The 18,244-nt window shown below is 56.9% G+C and overlaps 4 protein-coding genes across 4 annotated transcripts; 1 reads left to right on the top strand and 3 right to left on the bottom strand.

The window, feature by feature from the left end:
* Nucleotides 1-1,397: 1,397 nt before the first annotated feature.
* Nucleotides 1,398-3,369, bottom strand: ICL1 (isocitrate lyase 1; the record flags this gene model as incomplete). The annotated part of the gene is made up of 5 exons (XM_071060694.1): nucleotides 1,398-1,755; nucleotides 1,900-2,458; nucleotides 2,524-2,866; nucleotides 2,920-3,075; nucleotides 3,139-3,369. 5 exons carry the CDS (start codon nucleotides 3,367-3,369, stop codon nucleotides 1,398-1,400), a joined length of 1,647 nt encoding a protein of 548 aa, XP_070916795.1.
* Nucleotides 3,370-4,822: 1,453 nt separating this feature from the next.
* MFIFM68171_05273 (Switch 2) lies at nucleotides 4,823-7,939 on the bottom strand (the record flags this gene model as incomplete). Its single annotated transcript, XM_071060693.1, has 1 exon — nucleotides 4,823-7,939. The coding sequence occupies one exon, from the start codon at nucleotides 7,937-7,939 to the stop codon at nucleotides 4,823-4,825; it is 3,117 nt and encodes a 1,038-aa protein (XP_070916794.1).
* A 690-nt stretch (nucleotides 7,940-8,629) lies between these two features.
* On the top strand, nucleotides 8,630-10,702 carry MFIFM68171_05272 (Acyl-CoA dehydrogenase/oxidase; the record flags this gene model as incomplete). The annotated part of the gene is made up of 3 exons (XM_071060692.1): nucleotides 8,630-8,726; nucleotides 8,781-8,997; nucleotides 9,049-10,702. 3 exons carry the CDS (start codon nucleotides 8,630-8,632, stop codon nucleotides 10,700-10,702), a joined length of 1,968 nt encoding a protein of 655 aa, XP_070916793.1.
* A 434-nt stretch (nucleotides 10,703-11,136) lies between these two features.
* On the bottom strand, nucleotides 11,137-14,288 carry MFIFM68171_05271 (Glycosyl transferase family group 2-domain-containing protein; the record flags this gene model as incomplete). Its single annotated transcript, XM_071060691.1, has 4 exons — nucleotides 11,137-11,495; nucleotides 11,566-12,212; nucleotides 12,284-13,029; nucleotides 13,086-14,288. 4 exons carry the CDS (start codon nucleotides 14,286-14,288, stop codon nucleotides 11,137-11,139), a joined length of 2,955 nt encoding a protein of 984 aa, XP_070916792.1.
* Nucleotides 14,289-18,244: the final 3,956 nt, after the last annotated feature.

Here is an 18,244-nt window from a genome sequence, read left to right as displayed (position 1 = left end):
TCTTCAAGTTATGATGCAGCTCATGTCTTAGGTCTTATCTGATGTGGCCAGCAGAATAATTACTTGGGTATATGCTACTACCTTTAGGGCTTACTTGTATAAAAACTAACACATTGACTTCTCCAACGAGGCTCATTCCCGCAGATCAGGCCTTAGCAGGACATCGATCCTAATCCTCCAAACCAATTCCACACCATCTCCGTTACCATCACAGCCTGCCAACCTGGACCGCAGCGCCACTGCCGATCTCAGCAAGCATGTAAGCGGCAGGATCAGACGGCCCACTCCGGGATGACAGGCAGTTTCACCATCCCAACGCACCACCCCAACGGACACAAGAGTGCTTACCGCATCCTGCGAGAACAAAAATAACTTGAACTTCATCTCGTCGAGCTCATACCTGGTCGTCTGATCTCACCTCTTCGTGTGTCACTAGTAAACATGGGTCGCTGGACGAGCCGGCCGAGCCGGCCTCGGAGTTAGATACCACTAGTTCCGGAAGAGCGTATAGAAAATCTCGGTACCAAAAACGGCCCAAGAATAGACGCCTCGTTTTATTCTCCACAGGGGATCGGAGCCTAGAAACGCACAAGGCGCCAGTGGACAACTTGCAGCGACCCCGGGAGTTTCAGAAGCACGAGGCCAACGAGCACATTCGTGGACAGTAGTACTGTCTTGATCCCGGCCGGTAAGCGAGTAAATAGGCACGGATTCAGGGATTACCACACGGATGTAATTCAAGAGAGGTAGCTCTTTGATGGAGGGGGAGATTCGACCTGTCTTGGTGAGAGCAAGACGCTATAGCCGGCCTGAAAGATGTCTTCCCTTGTACCGGGTTCGTTGGTGGCTCACCGGTGCTGGCAATTTTGAACATTGGTGGCGTTAATAATATCCAATTCGGATAATTTTAAGGTACTAGGATGATAACTGTTTGATCCAATGTCAGCAACTAGCTAGCACTGGGCAACAGTGTCAAAACAACCCCCTTTTTTTGGTTAGTTGAGTGTTTAGAGATGGCATGAGATCCTCGAGCCATGACTTTGTAGAACAGACGGCAAGTCAGATGAAGCGGAGGACGAGGACTTGTTCACGAAGACGAAACTATTAATGAGATACCCAATTCGTCTCGAGGACAACGACGCAACACGACAGGGGAGAAATGACATACAGGAAACGTCTGCAACCATGCAAGTAAAACTTGAACAAATTTAACCAGACAAACTCGATAAAAAAAAAGAAGGCCCCCTACTAACCTCTAAAAAGTTCTAATACACACAAGCTTACTCGATAGAGAGACCCTTCCCCTTCCCCGTCATCCAAACCCTCTTGAAATATATACACAATCCCCCTCTCGGCAGGCATCCTTTTCACTCCGACACCAGCACCATCGCTGCAACCTAATGAAACTGATCCTCGGTGACGCCCTTGCCCATAGCGGCCGTGCTCGACACACCGCCCGTGACCATCTTCTGCAGCTCGTCGACGTACGTAGCGCCGCTCCACTTCTGGTGCTTGACGACGTCGACACCGAGCTCCATCTCGGGCTCCTGCACGAGCTCACCGTAGGCGCGCATGCCCTGTCGCGCGTACGCACGCGCGAACCGGTCGCTGATCAGGGCCGTCGTGTGCAGGCCCGCGAGCGTGATGAACTGCCAGCAGTAGCCGAGCGAGGCCAGCCGGCGGATGTACGTCTCCTGCTCGTCGCGCGACATGGCCGTCTTCCAGTTGAACGAGGGCGAGAGGTTGTAGGCGAGTCTAGATTTGGGACATGTTAGTTTCATGCGGTTATGATAGTGGCGGTGGTGGTAGTGGGGGTGGTGCTGCTGCTGCTGCTGCTGCTGCTGCTGCTGCTGATGATGATGATGTTGTTGTTGTTAGGGGGAGGAGGGTGAAACTGACTTTTGCTCTGGCCAGACGGCGTGCACACCCTTAGCAAACTCCTCAGCTTGCTTGTAATCAGGCAGCTTGCTCTCCATCCAGATGGCGTCGCAGTACGGCGCGTAGGAGATCGCCCGGTTGATCGAGCAGTCACATCCGCCCTGCAGACGGTAGTATCCCTCCCTCGTCCGGGGGGCGTCCCAGTCAAAGTAAATATCCGTGCCCAAGACGCCCCTGGCGATGGCGCGCGCTTCCGTGTTGGACAGCTGCTTGCCTTGCACAGCCTTCTTGTACTGCTCGGCGAGGCCCTTGGGGTTGGGGTAGGCGCCATTGGCGATGGCGTCGAGCACGGCGTCATCGAAGCGCTTGAGCCCCGCCTGCGCCAGCCACTCGTCCTCGATGGCCTGCAGCGCGTCGCCCGTCTTGCCGGCCCGCTCGGCTGCGAGCATGAGGTCGTTTAGGGGCTGTAGGTTGGGGTTGGTCGAGCCGAGGATAAAGGCGTGGTCGCGCGGGTCGATGGTCGTCGTGATGAGGGTGGCGGCCTCGGCATCGGTGCGAGCGATGGCGACGAGATCGGAGCCTAGACGGACGCAGGGTATCAATCTCCGGACCTTCCTCCGCCTCCGAAAATGGTGCAAGACTCACCCATGATGTCGGCCTGCGCGCGGATGGCAACCAGGCGGTTGATGTGCTCGCTGATGGGCACCAGCACCTTGCCGGCCATGTGACCGCACTTCTTGGTGCCGGGGGCTTGGTCCTCAATGTGGATGCCGGCGGCGCCCTTCTCGATAAAGAGCTTGGTCAGCTTCATGACAGCCGTCAGACCGCCGTGACCGGTATCAGCGTCGGCAATGATGGGTCGGAGGTAGTCGATGTTGGCGAGCTTGGCGCGCTGAGCCTTGGGCACCGACATGCGCTCCTGACGCTGCTTGCGGTCGTGGAAGAGCTGGGCCATGAACAGGTGGCCGACCTTGTTGGGGACCGTAGTCTGGCACCGCATCAGTAACAGCGCCTGCAGTGGTAAGACTCTAAGAGACTCACATAGGGGTAGTCGGCAAGATCCGGGCCGGGCTCGTCTGATGACGAGGCCGTCGACGATGACTGCCAGCCCGAGACGTAGACGGTGTCGAGGTACTTCGCCATCTGAGTGACGGCCGTGGGCTCCAAGCAGCCGTATGTGTAGCTGGCATCGCGGTTCTGTAGAAGAACATAGAATTTTAGCCATTGGCCTGCTCCTGAGAGACGGGAATGGATGCGTACCTGGAAGCGCTTCTCGAGAATCTGCCACAGCTTCTTGCTCTGGGTGTTGCTTGCGTACTCGATCTTCAGGTTGCCCCTCTTGTTGACAATCTGCTCGGCCGTGAAGGGCCGCTTGGTGTACCTCCACCTCGGGTCGCTCCACCACTTCTTGACCTCGGCCACCTCTTTGGCAAAAAGCTCATCCTCGAGGTTGGGATCCACGGCGGGATTCACCATGTTGCCGGCGGCCATACTGGGCGATAGGTACTACGACGCAACGGTCGGTGTAGTGTGTGATGGGGCGTAAAATGACAGGACGGAAAGGGATATAGGGTCAAGATAGAGTTGGAGACAAACCGAGATGCAGCAGAGAAAGGAAGGGAAGAGGGAAAATGAGAAGATACGGGTGAGAAAAGCACATGGATCAAGATAGAAATGACCGTCACAGCCAGTCACGAGCGACGTAACGGGTCAGAAACCGGCAAGGGGAACCGGAACGGGGCTAGACCGGAGGACACCCGGCGCGTCGGGCTAGGGGACTGAGGCGTGGGGCTCGGGAGAGACCGGTCTAGCGGCTATTCCCCTGCTCCCACGTTCCATAGGTACTGTGTGGGATGTACAACATGGCCGCAGATGTCTGAAGAATGACTCTTACGCACGGGCGATCCCCGTCTTTGTTGAGGGTGGTTTCGGGGGACGACGCTCATCGCAACAGAGGGCGATATTCCTACCACCAAGGGACTGTAGAACGCTCGACCTGCCGTTGTTTCAGGCTGGCAACGAACAACGAAGTATGTGGAAAAGGCCGTCACCTGGTCGCAACCGAGAGCAGGAGGAGCATGGAAATTCCCTTTGAGCCGAGCCATTGACTTGAGTCGACCCTTGTTCGCCGCCCTCGGTTTCCCCACACATTCTGCCATTGGCCTGCCGCCGTTGGCCGAATTACCGAGTCGCTGCCGGGCAAAATTCGAGGCCTGCGCCCTGCCATTGGGCTGCACCTGGTGCCCCTCCCCCGCAGCGGCGCCAGGAAGCTGCGAGATCTGCGTTCTTGGGAGACGTCAGTTGAACCAAAAAAGAGAGAGCCCAGCGAGAGAGAGAGAGACACGGCATGCTGTTCTGCAGTTTCCGCCATTGTGACCGCATTTCTAAACTTTGAAACCGCTCGTCATGATAACCAAGGTGGATTGGCAGTCCGATCAGTGCTGCACACATTTTGGGAGCTCTCTGCGCCCAGAATCGCCGCTTGCGGTATCGCTCTGTTCCCCCAATCTGGCCCCCTGGCTGCTGGCATGTGAAGGTGCGTCATAGGTGCTGCCGGCAACTGGCTGTGGCTGCACCCAGCTGCGGCTCCCCCTGTCGGTTCATTGATTGGCCGCCTGCCTTTGGACCGCTTCGACCTCGGTCAAACTTGGTTGTCGGCTGCCACAGACTGTCGGGCCGTGCCAGCCGGCTACACTAAATATCGGAGACGTGATCATCACATGCGACAAGTGTGCACATTCCGGATTCGAACTGCTGAACAAACCTTCAGCAGGCTTGACGTGCTGCATCAGGCCCAGGCCTCATCCACGAGGGCGGTGCGCAGTCTGAAACAGCTGCATCCCCTCATCTATATTCCCTTCGCCCCGCAGCAGGGAGTCCCGCCAACATAATCTGAAAAATAAACCTAGGGGTATCATTCCCAACCAGAACGCCAGTGCAAACCTCAAAGCTCATCATCCTCGTCCTCATCGGACAGGAATATTGTCGATGTTCTCCTGACTACTATCTCCTTCTTGGCCTGCGCCGGAGGTGATGGCCGGTCGCGGGGAACTGTCTCTTCCATCTTGATCGAAACAGCCTCCTCACTCTTCGCTCCCTCGGTCTCCTCATCCACGGCCTGCTCCTCCTCCTTCTTCAACTCGGCTAACTCCCTCTCCAATAGCTTCACCTCCCTCGCCTTATAGAACGTATCCAGGCAGTTGCGCCGCTGCTCCTGCGTCCAGCTCTCCACGACCAGCGCGAAATCCATCGCATTCTGGAACCCAAACTCCCTCGCCATCGAGCAGAATTGCCGCCGCATGACATCCCGGGGCGGGTTGAACTTGTAGTGCATCCTCCACGAATTGTTCTTCTCCGCCGCCGGGGACGCCACGCTGTTAACCTGGCTGTCCGCAAACAGTGCGCTGCTGCCCTCGGGGTCCTGGCTGTCCGTGGCGTTGGCCACCAGTTCCGCCCGACGCGAGAGCTGCGCCTCGACCCGGCTGGTGCCAATGACCTCAGAGTTCTCGTGCGTGTACTCGACGCCCGCAGAGGCAAGAATGCCGGCGATGGCGTCGCTCTTGGGCTTGCTGGCCTTTCGCGCCTTGATGAGCTCCTCCTGGTTCTCAGCCGTCAGCAGTTTGGCCAGCTGGCTGACGCCGCCGTCCTCCTCGTCGTCTTCCTGCTTGATGTAGTTCAGTTCCTCGTCTTCGTCCTTGGCCATCTTCTCCAGGTCGACTTCGCTGAGGTGAACCCCCGCTTTGGCCTCGGCAATGTTGGTCTTGTTGACAATTTCCCGCAGGACGACCTGGTCGGCACGGAAGCTAAAGAGATTACCTAGTCCAAAGATCTCGCCTTTGCGGTTGCTGTCCTGCTGGACGCCCTTGAAGTAGCGCCGTTCGTTGGACGCGTTGTAGCCGATGTTGGCTTGCTGCTGCTTGTAGATCTGGCGCGCGTAGACGATCTCTTCGATGGTCCCCGCCGAGACGAGGCGGAACACGTCGACATCCCGCACCTGGCCGATTCTGTACGCTCGGTCTTGCGCCTGTAGATCGTAGGACGGGTTCCAGTGCGGATCAAAGATGACCACCTTGTTGGCCGACGTGATATTAAGGCCCACGCCTCCGGCCTTTGTCGAAATGAGGAATACAAACTGCGCCGGATCAGAGTTGAAGTCGTCAACCACCCTCTGGCGATCCTCATAACTTAGCGAGCCGTCTAAGAAGCTGACGTTGTAACTCGTGTTATGAAACAGGTGCTGGAGAATGCGCAGCAGTCGGACGCTGTGTGAGAAAACCAGAACCTTGTCTCCGTTCTCGTGCCAGAAGCGTAGCAGTTTTTTGAGTATCTTCCACTTGCCGCAAAACTCGGGGTTCGCCAGGTTCAGCATAGAATCTCGGTTCCGGTAGAGTTCCTCCCAGTCTTCAGGAACGCACGTCTGGAGCGCCTCAAGTTCCGACTTCTGTTTGTCATTGGGATCGGTGGCGGTGGGAATGAGGAGAGTAAGGTGGTTTGAGAGTTTTTGGAGCGTCATAATGCTCGGAAAGACGATACTCATCCACGACCTCCCATCCGGCAGGCACTTGTAACAGCACCAGCCTCTTTTGCGGCCCGAATCACAGTCGCAGAGGTCGGAGGATGAGTTGATCAAATTAACCTGGGGCCCCTCTAGAAAGTTTTGGTAGGCAGCACGTTGGATGTCGGTCAAGGGGCAAAACACGACCTTGTCGCTCTTCTTTGGCAGCTGGTCTGCGATCAGCGTCTTCATCCGTCGCAAGAAGAAGTCCGGGAGCAGATTCTGGACCAGTTTCTTGGCTGTTATTCTGGCAATGCTGAGTTGCTTGAGGGTCGCGTCGTGGGACTGCCCGACAGTGAGTGGCTTAGTGATGGTGTTGCTCCATTCGGCAAGCGTCCCGAAATGGCCGGGGTTTGTCCAGTTCAAGAGTGTCCAGAGCTCTTCGTACTTGTTCTGGATGGCCGTGCCGGTCAAGCCGATCCGGCAGAGGGAATTGACGCAGTCCATGGCCTGCGTCGTCTCGGACCTACGATCCTTTAAGACGTGGCACTCGTCTGCGACGACGCAGTCCCATTCGACTTCGTTAACAGCCTCGCGCATCTTCTTGTATGTGACGTAGGTCGTGATCATGATCTCGAGTCTCCCAGCTTTGGCGGCTTGCAGCACGTCTTCTTTGCCTGGCCCATGATATGTGTCAACGTGCCACCAACCCCACCTATTCAGCTCGTTCCTCCAATTCTGTATGAGAGAACCGGGGCAAACGATGAGTACACGTGGGTACCACTGGCAACCCGCCCGCCGCATCTTTCTCATTCTCTTGGCGTCCCGCCCGTCGGCCGTTTTTCCAAAGGCAGCCGTAAGGAAGGCAGCTACCTGCACCGTCTTGCCGAGGCCCATGTCATCGCCCAGAATGCAGCCCTTCTGGTAGACGAACCGTTGATGCAGGAATTGGACGCCAGTGATTTGGTAGTCGCGAAGGTACTGGGCAATCGAAGCAGGGATCATTCCGCCCGAGTATTCGAGCTTAATGTCTCTGTAGGGGCGGCAGGGTTTGATACCGCTCTTGGCGTCGAACTTGGGGCGCTCCTCGAGCTGCGACAAGGACTCATCGTCGGAGAAGTAGATGTCAGAGTAGTCAGGGGGCAGCTTCAGGCCTGCGTCTCTCAGGACTTCCCGGTCTCTATCAAAACACCTTCTTCGCCGCAGCAGATAATCTGGGACACAGGCGTCGGCGTACTCGTCCTGTGCGCTTGATTCATCGACGTGGTTCGCCCAGGCCTTCAAGTCGGGGGCGCTCTTGGCTGCCTTAGCCCCGCCGGCGCTAGTCCCGCCGGCGATGCTCTTTCTAGTTGGCCTTTTTCCCTTAGCAGTCGCCCGACGCTTGGCCGCTCTTTGTCGCTTGAGTTTCTCGTTATGGTCAGATTCATCGTCCGTCCAGGCAACCTTCTCTTCAAAGTCGATGCCCTGTTTGCGCTTTCCCAACGCCTTTGACTTTGGGGGAGAGTTGGCCTCGACAGACGACGCGGTGCGGTCGTCATCCGATATCTCGATTGCGACGGCTGCCATATTCGGGAAAGCCAGGCATCTTTTCTTTTAATGGGGGGATTGGAAACTGCCGGAAGGGGAGGAATCCGAGGGGCGCTGGACGCGACTTTGAAAAAGTGGCGCAGAAACGGAGAGCGCGAGTGAATTGCGTGAGCACGTGACACTGCTAGAGCCAGCCCCTCGGGCAATGATGGCCAGGTAGCAAGCGATAGAATGCTTTGCGCAGGCTCTGCGCCTTGCCCAAGAGTCCAAGTAAGGCTGCCAATACCCCATTTGCTCAATCAACTGACAACAGAATTCATTGATGCGGCAGGCATCGATTGTCCGAGGTGCCGTTGCAGAAACCCTAACCCCGGGCTTCTGAACAGGCCCTCAGGGACCTCCCCACGCTTCTTGGCGCACTTGGTGGTTCCCAACCTGTTTCCCTGAACCCGCCACTCGGCGCGAGGGTTGCAGGGCCGAAGGGGGTCAGCCGGCTACTGAGGGGGAGGCAGGGGAATCGGCCTCCTCTGGGACTCGGGTGCCGAGACGTCTGATGCGGCCGCGGTCTTCTGCTGCCCTTGTCAAGCAAAGACATGTGCTCTCATTGCTCCTTTCATTCCCCATGGGGTCAATTCCGAAGTGTATCCTCATCAAATCCAACGGGTTCACGAGCATTCCAAAATCACGACTTAATTTGTTTTGATATCTGTATACGTGACTGCAAGCAGGATGGAGCCTTCTAGTTCCAACACTGGCTTCATCCAGAAGCAGCCCGTCATAAGGAATCAGTTTCACGACGATGCCAGTTTGCAGCGGATAACCAAACGTATGAACAGATGTCCCACCGCGTATTCCGTGTCTTTTATGCTTACAAGATCAGTCTTCCTCCCACGCTCGATCTTGGACCAAATCAGCCCGGAGGCTGCCAGACTCGGAGATGAGGTCCTCTCGCAGCAAATTCTCGACTGGGTGACAGATGCCGAGCGAAACCAGCCATATCTGCGCGGCAGCGGCCGGGATGCTTTTGGGAAGCCCAAAAGTGAGCTCGTCGTCGGCGAAGGTTGGCGCAAACTACAAGACTTTGGCTTCGAGAAAGGGTCAGCACGTCGTCTCTCCTGTGCCATGCTGCATGCTTACAGAGTAACCAGAGTCGTTGCTATCAACTATGACACGGATCTCGGCCCATATGCCCGTCTTGTCCAATTCATCCGATGCCACCTCTGGGAGGCATCCTGCGCCAACACTCTCTGCCCGGCAGCCATGCAAGATGGTGCCGCTCGCCTTCTCCAACGCCAACTCTCCAAGAAGACAGGTCTCACCCCAACCGAGCGTCAGGTTTTTCAAAATGCCTACGACCACCTCACCTCCCGTGACCCGTCCAAGACTTGGACCAGCGGGCAATGGATGACGGAACGCACTGGAGGCAGCGACGTCTCCCAGACCGAAACCGTCGCCACTTACGACCCCTATCCCCCGTCGTCTCCCGCACCCCTCGCCGACGTCGACGAGAAGATCCCCCTCGGCCCGTGGTCTATCTCAGGCTTCAAATGGTTCTCCTCAGCCACCGACTCCCAAATGACCATCCTCCTCGCTAAGACCCGCCCGGACCAAGGCGTAAGCTGCTTCCTCGCCCCCATGCGGCGCTACAACCCCTCCCTCGTCTCGCCCACAGGACACATTGGCGGCAGCGAACTCAACGGCGTGGTCATCCAGCGCCTGAAGCACAAATTCGGCACCCAGTCCCTCCCCACCGCCGAGCTCGAGCTCCGCAACATGCGCGGGTGGCTCATCGGTGAGGAGGGCCAAGGCATCCGCGAGATCAGCACCATCCTCACCATCACACGCGTGCATACGACCGTGTCGAGCATGGGCTACCTCGGCCGCGCGCTGGGCATCGCCCGCGCCTTCGCCCTGGTCCGCGAGGCCGGCACCGGCAGAGGCCGCCGCGTCCCCTTGTCCTCCCACCCGCTGCACATGCGCACCCTCGCCGCCCTGACTGTCGACTACCACGCCCTGATGCTCCTGGTCTACTACACGCTATACATCATGGGCCTGGACGAGCACCCGCACTCCCCGCCCCACGCGCACGCCCACTCCCAATCCCCATCTGCATCTCAATACCCACCGTCCCCGCTCCCCGCTCCCCCCGCGACCTTGACCGCCCCGCTCCTCCGCGTCCTCTCCTCCCTCCACAAATCCTACGCCTGCCTCGCCACGCCGCCGCTCATCTACGAGTGCATGGCCGCGCTGGGCGGCGTGGGGTACCTCCTCAACGACGAGTCACCGCACATCAACGTGGCGCGCATCTTCCGCGACGCCTGCGTCGGCGCCATCTGGGAGGGCACCACGGACGTGCTGGCGGGCGACACGATCCGCGCGCTGAAGCATCCCCGGGCCGGCGGGGAGAGCATGCGGGGGCTGGACTGGGCTGTCCAGAGCGGGCTGCGGAGCGTGGCTGCGGGTCGCTGTCAGGGGGAGGCGGTGGAGAGGGTGGGGGCGGAGTGGGAGGGCTTGAAGGCCCGGCTTGAGACGCGGCCGCAGGAGGAGTTGCTCCCCGAGGCGAGGGGGATCGTGTTCCGGATCGCGGAGGTGCTGATGGCGGTGTTGTATATGATGGATGCGGCGCGGAATCCCGGGCCGGAGATTGAGGAGATGAGTTGGAGGTATCTGAGCAAGAAAGGGTTTGTGGGTGGTCCTTCTTCGAGTTGGGAGGCCAAGGGCGGGTTGGACATGGACCAGGCGATTGTGTACGGCCCTGGGAAGGCCCCGGCTCAGGGGACGGGGCCTAGTCCAAAACTTTGAGCTTCACTGGAGCATGCGAACCAAAGTGAGTAATCGGGTTTACGATCTGTCTCGTTGATAGGTTCTATTCGGTATATCTTATCCCACTATATGTACGTTTAGGGAGCTCTATGTTGCCGGTATGAGATAGATACACAATGGGCTTTGTAACAACTTGGTGTGTCTAATATTGCTTGCTTGACTAACCCCCTTGTTTCCCTTTCGCCTTTAAAGAAAACACCCCAACTCCGTCCGAGGACATGCTAAAATTGGATGCTGGAGAATATGACAATTAAAGCAAACATAACTGTGTAAAATGATGATAATAATAAAGCAGAGAATAGATGCCAAACAATAGAAGATACTAAATAATCATTACCAATTACCCGTCCCCAGTCTAGAGTAACCCCTTAAAGAGTAAAAGAAAAATAATAAATAAATAAATAAAAACTCCGTTACCAAGTAAACATCATCAACGCAGGGTTCAACAAGACGGGCAGCGCAAAGTGCGAGATGACGGTCACGGCAAGCGGGTAGATGCTGAAGAACATGTCGATGCGCCACTGGTCGGGGAAGACAGTCTTGCCGCAGATCATGAGGGCGGTGCATGCGAAGCAGTAGACAAAGGTCCACTTGAAACGGCGGATGATGCGCACAATCTCGCTGCCGAAGTTGACCTCCTCAATCTCCTTCGCCGTCGCGCCCCAGACCATGTCGATCTCGAAGAAGTGGCACAGGATGGCCTGCGCCATGTGCAGCGAGATGCCGCCCAGGAAGATGGTGAACATTGGGATCCACTTGATATTGTCCCAGTCTGAAGGAGAGGGGGTATGTTAGTCACTACACAACTAGAAAACAGACCGGGGGGAGGGGGGAACACGCACAGCCTTTCAGCAGTGACTGCTCACTCAGCCGGTACCGCAGGATCGCGAGTGCCAGATTTCCCGCCCCGGTGAAGACGACAATGATCGAGATGTAGATGGCAAACGAGTCGAGGTAGTACTTGTCGTACAACCCGTAAAACCAGCCGGTAATGAAGTAATTGGCCAGCGTGATGCTCCAAGCGGCCGCAATGGCATAATAGGTCCCAATATACGCAGTGATGGTGATTTTCTTGGGCAGCGGGATGTTCGATGAGATAAAGCGGCGGAAGAGCGGTGTGAACGGGCCTCGGAACAGCCAGAAGCGCAGCGGGTGGAACAGTAACTCGTTGCAGCCGTAGGCGTACTTCTCCCAGCGCGCCAGCTCGTCGTAGACCGTCAGACTGACGCCCTCCTTGAAGCCGTCGCCCGTGTATGAGGCGTAGCGGAGCGTGTAGCCGGCAACCTGGAGGCGCAGCGACATGTCAAAGTCCTCCGAGACGTGCGACTCAGACCAATATTTCTCGTAGCCGTCTTCGTCGGTGTAGGCGGCGGCGTCTTGGATAGCCTTCCAGCGGAGGATTGCGTTGTGCCCGACAAAGGGGCAGGCGTCGCCCGAAGCCACGGCGAATGTGATGGACGAGTAGATGAGGCGGGTGAACCAGGTAACTCTGCAGTTAATGTTAGCGGACGTGTCTAGCTCGGCCGGGGGATCTTCTTCATGGGGAAAAAGAAAACTCACCCATTCTCGAAGAACGAACCAGTCACGTTCATGACGCCGGACTGATACTGCATGATCGCCACCTCTGGGCTCTGCTCCATCTCGCTAACGCCATCCAACAGACAATCGTGGGGCACGCGGGTATCTGAGTCGATGAGCAGAATGTAGTCTCCGACTCTAATATTGCCCTCAGCCCAGGTCCGGCCATCGTCCTCTTGCAGCACATCCGCCAAGCACTGGTGGTAGGCGGCGGTGTCATCCTCGTTAGTCCACCCGTTGTGGCGCTGCACAGCGGCCAGTTTCTCCTCGACACGGTTGCTAGTGTGCAGCGCATAGTTCATGTTGCTAGCCTTCTTGAACTTGCCGCGGCGGAGGAATGCCTTCTCGCCCGACTCGGCATTGGGGTTGGGGTTGTGAGGCGGCCGGGCAACCCAGCCGATATTGTGCTCGTCGTAGAAGTCGCGGCGCGCCTGCGCGTCCTCGTCCGAGATCAGCTGCATGCCGTCGTCGTTCACAAAGATGTTTGCCGTGCCACCCTGCATCTCGTATGTGCTAATGGCCGCCTTGAGCGAGACCACCGTCGGCTTGATGACGGCTGCCAAGCCCTCCTTGTACACCGGCATCTGGATCGTGACGTGGGGCAGCGCCTGCACCTTGCGGTTGAGCCGGAGAGGAGGCTTGCCGCTGTAGTATTTGCTGTTGCTGGCCAGCGCCGAGATGGGGCCGAAGACCTGGAACACGCTGGTGACCATGGCCTGGAAGAAGAACTATACCGAGTGTGTTAGCCAGCACCAAAGCCCGCATGCAGCGCAAAATCACCCACCAAGCTGACAAACATCTGCACCGGACACGCAGCCAGCAGCGCGAACCTTAAGTAGGTCCCGTCAACCGCCGACTGGTACGCCAGCCATCTCCATCCAAAGGCGGGGCAGACAACCCATAGGATCATCGTGAACATGACCATGACGGCACTCTCGAGCCTGACGGGCCGGTGCTCCTTGGCATCCTCGAGCTGACTCGCGTCGAGCTCGTCCACACCCACCATAATCGCAGCCCCTTTCTTCTCACCGGCGCCCTCATCCTCCTCCGCATCGTCCTCCCCGTTCCCCCAGATGATCTCAATAAACTTCTGCTCCAGATTCTGCACCCGCACCAGCAACTTCTCCGGCTCGTCATCCCAGACAACCAACAGCCTCGCATCCGCAATAAACGCCGCGAAATGGTGCAGCTGACCCCTGGGCAGGTCCGCCATGGTGTGCAACACCTGCACGCGCAGGCCGTCGGGCAGTGGGACGTAGTCCATCTCGGCCTTTGACAGCAGCGAGTCCATCAGGGCGCGCACGACGGGGGTGTTGACCGTCATGGCGCAGCGCACGTTCATCTGCGAGATCATAGCGAACAGCGACCCCGGGATGGCCGCCATCTGCGGCGGGCAGCAGGTGAAGTTGCCGCGGGCCTTTTTGAGGACGACGCCCTCGTACGGATCCGCGCCCGAGGCGTACTGCTTGCGCAGCTGCTGCTCGTAGAGCCAGTTGACCATCATGTCGTTGCGGATCTCCTGGATGGTGTCGGCATCGCTGTTGCGCGCGTCGCCTACGGGGAAGAAGGAATGCCGGGTCGACGTCGGTCGAGAGGAGTTCGGGCTGTGCTGCTTCGAGTTGGACCGGATGGTCGCCGTCTCGGGGGTGTTCTGTCCATGGTGGGATTGCCGCTGCGCTACGCCCGGGACGGAGAGCATGCTGGCGCGTGCTGATGCCGGTGCCGTGGAAGGAGACGCGCGGCCTGAAGCCGGGATGGACGATACGGGCTGTGAGGAGACGAGTGATGGCGGTGCTGCCGCCGAGGGTGGTAATGAGTCTGTCCCTCTAAGTCGGATAGGCTGAAGTTGATGTGTCGAAGCCTTGGAACCCGACCTCCTCGACCGGGCCCCTGCTAGCTGTGCCCCATTATTGCCCCCCTTTCGCGCCTTCTCAGCCTGTTCCTCCGCCGGTGTTGTGGGAGTGAAGTAAGATTGGAACTTCTTCATGATGGCGACGACGGGATTGGATCAACAGGGACCGACGCTGTCCGCCGTCGCGTCGGTAGTGGTCCTGACAAGGATGAGTCCCGATATACCCTGTCACTCGAAGACACCGACGGTCCTTGATCTGCTCTCTCGGTTACCAAGAGCCGACAATGGAGATCCTTATGTGGGGGGGATGATCTCAGTACCGGGCAGTCGGACCAAGATTCGGTTGGAGCTGGAGATGATCTACACGGTACACTTAAGTGGAGGACTAAAAGGGAAAAAGAGAGAAGGGTGCTCAGTCACGCTGGGCCCTACGCCATGTATGTACCTCCCAATGTTACACGGGAGAGCGAGGAAAACACAAAGGGGCGGCTTGAAAACCGTGAACAGCTCGGGTCGGCCTGAGCACTGATGCCGCCGCCAAGGACATGGGTCACGGCTGGCGCCATTTGCTTTGCTGAATGGTTTCGCTCACAGCCCATGTTTACCTTGGATGGATGAACGATGTGGAGGGTGTGGGAAGAGCGCCATGCATGCCTCATCGTCATGGCTTGCAAGGAATGCTGAAATAGGGCCCACGACACGCAGAAAGTCCCCAGACAAGTGAACACGACACAACAAGAGCGGATCATGGGCGTGCCTTTCTGGTTGGTAGGAGAGGGTAGCAATGGGCAGACCCTGTCGAAAATGTGCTCTGGACAATGTGGGTATCCGCACAACCCCTGCCCAGACAAGCTCGTGGAGACTTGACAGTTCTGCCGATCAACCGAACAGCCTTGGGCGCCCCAGATGCCATTCCACGTTCTCCCATCCATTCTTTTCTCCTGCCAGGAAAGGGAGATGCATCCTCTTTGGCAAGAACCGGAGGAATAGTCCTGAGAAGCTTTGCAGAGTATCGGCTGCTCGACACAAAGACTGAGCGGGATTTTTTTTGCTGTAATATGTGTAGTACACTAGAGCTGCCACTTGATAGTCGCGACATAGTCAATGCCAAAATTGGAATAGACCGGGGCCCAGATCATGGCTGACCAGGTCAGGGTTGGGGCGTTGCGCAGAGCTGAGGCGCCCGCGTCGATCCACGATGCCGAGATTGCCTTGATAACGCCTTCGGCACAGTCCCTAGGCCCCTGAACGCCTCTCACCTGTAGGCAAGGGGCAAGGGGAGGCGTGCGCGGAAGCGAATCTGAGAGATCCAGAACATGTCGAGAAGATGACCGAGCAAGGGCCAACCGGCCAAGTTGGCCATGGTCTTACCGAATTATCATCAAGAGCATGGTGCACTCAGGTGTGGTGTGGATACGGTTCGTGTCCAGCTCTCCGCCTTCGTGTGCCATCACTTCGGGGCGGCACCTAAGCACGACGTTTGGACAAGAAGCCGCCGACGAGTGTCCCGTCTAGCGCCGCGTTGGTCGGAAACTGAGACTAGAGACCGAGGCGTGCTTGTCTGAAGGCAAATATTGAACGTGCCCGAAAAGGGGTGAGCCACTAAATCTAAGTCAAAGTGGAGAAATAGGCGGGCTATGGCGATTCGTCCGGGCGGCGGGGCCCGTTCAGCTGGTTTTAACACTATACTTGTTCCTGGCGAGAGGCGCCTTCGCATGCTACAGACGCCAAATTTTCTGTGCGCCACTCTGCAGGAGTCGGCAAACGCGGAACTTGGTGTCCTCTAGCGAACTCGGGGAACTGGGGTGAGTATTTTGTTCAAGTTGGGCCGAAAAGGGAATATCACGACACAAACTGGCCCTGTCTTGCACATTGCTGCTTTCCGAGCGTTCGAGCAGCGCTCTCAATGGCGCATTAAATTTGGGCCAAAAGGTGTGGTAAGATTGCGCCACGGACGTTGAGGTAACACTATGCACCTCTGTGCCGCCGTACAAGCAGCCACACCAGGAGATGTCCAACCAGACTTGAGAGATGTGCAGCTTGCGGCTCGAACCCCCACGACAGTGGCTGCCGCCAAGTAGCACGTGCAGCCGCGCTGAACATTAGTTTTTTGTTAAGGAGCTTCTCCACGATCAATGGGCTTTGGAGGAGAGGCCTTTTGACAGCAGGATTAAAATCCTGCCGCATTGGTGTGATGGTAGGTGCGGTTCTAGCGGTGACATGAAGCTCGCTTCGCCTGTTGTCATGTTCGTATATGTATGTATGTCAAGTCCAGCCGAGTTTTGTTGCTTGCCTCTCCTAAAAAGACAAAGATCAACATCCTGCAGGCTGGAGATAAGATTGCTGCCGAGTCGCTCAGGAAGCCAGCGGCATGGACGGATCCAGGGGGCAACCGGTTGCTTTAATGTAGTTTGATATCGAGAAGCGTTGCCCCTCGTTGCCCCTCAATTGTCACCACCAGGTCGCTCTGGTGGATAAAGAGACCGCTTTTGTCACTGATGGTACAGATGGTTATGTGCGAAGCTGGCCAGACTGGCAATATAGTTCAGATACTTGTTACTCTGAAGCTTTACGCCTCTGGACTCGAGCTGAACTTGACCGCTGGTTGCTGCAGGTGGGCTGCTGTTCATCGGCCCCGAAGTATCTAAGGAGGGACTAGCCCGCGATGATATTGCCGCCCAAACCTAGCCTGACAATACAAGATGGCGACATGGTTGGCTCTTACGCTCGCTCAGAATATTTCGCAGTTGCCTGCGCTGGACGTAAATGTACCGTCTTCCAGGTCAGCTTCCCGTGCATATGATCATACTTTGCCTCACCTCGGAGAAACACGCACCGGAGAAAGTTAGCAAATACGAGCTCGTAAGATGTCTATAGCTGCACGATGAGCTGAGAAATCGTCATAACAGCCCTGCGACAAAATGGGTTGCCGACGGGTAAAGCCTTCTGAACAACTACCAGCACGCCTGGGGGCCGGTGGACGCCACTCATGGATGAGGCGGTCCTGATAAGAGGTTCAAAGGAATTGCCTTAGGGTTTCGGGGTATCGTCCGGTTGTGGCTGTCCTCGACGCAATATCTTCAAGACGAACGGACCATGAGTCGAGTGATCACTCGGAAATCGGCATCCCGCAGGCGAAACACCTGGACATTACCTACCAATACCCGGCACTACCAGCAAGCTACTCATTGACCCAGCATCCAATTGGAACTCAATGGATACAGTAGGGTGTGCTTGACTCTAAAACCCGTTCTATCAAGGAGCGAGGGGAGCTTTGTCGATGTCGATGCTGGTTTAGACCCTCAAGCCTAGGCTATCGTTGCCATCCCGAGTTCAGCAGAATATTGGCCATATGAGAAGCTAGGAGATATACTAAAAAAAAAAAAAAGAAAGAAAGAAAATTGTGTAATTGTACCAAGTGTCTGCTTTCAACTCCAGCCGTTTGGTGAAGTCGCTTACGTGCTCAGAGAAAACCGTGACTAGTTTCTCCTTTGTACGACTGTGTGAGAGAGGGCGGCGGCCAAATGCAACCACCGCTGGAAATGGTACGTGTACAGCAGTCCTAGGGTTCAAAACGCTCGGATTTGGCACAGGATCGGCTACTTTCTGCGGCGGCACAACTGTAGGGGGATCTCATAGACATCACATGTCCCAACCAGCTCTGGCAAGTCCGGAGGGATGCCAGCAGATACGTTAACGCTGGCCCGCGATCCTTGGGCCAGATGCTTAACAGGTGGGGCAAGCACCCCGCAGTCACAGTGTGGGAGCGGAGTATGCTGCAGTGAGCTACCGTCAAGCACCAGCTTGGCAACAAGCACTGGGAACGCGCTTAGCGTCTTGTCATGCTAGCAGGTTGAACCTATTGTATGCACACGTCAAGCTGTCATCAAACCATGTTGGATTCTTCTTGTATGATGGGTTTCCGCTCGTCCTCTCCGATCCAATGATCCCAATCTCTACTTGCCCAGTGGTATCCATCCCTTTGTTCGCATAATACGCTCTGCGTTGCTCACATTGCTTCCGTTATCGGCATCCGCCTCGTTACACAAGTAGCACATCCCGCATCACCACACAGCATTGAATTGCCAGCC

The sequence above is a fragment of the Madurella fahalii genome (genome assembly GCF_045866475.1).
Source record: "Madurella fahalii IFM 68171 DNA, scaffold_2, whole genome shotgun sequence".
NCBI classification, from domain to species: Eukaryota; Fungi; Ascomycota; class Sordariomycetes; order Sordariales; genus Madurella; species Madurella fahalii.
This window is presented reverse-complemented; position numbering and strand designations above follow the sequence as displayed.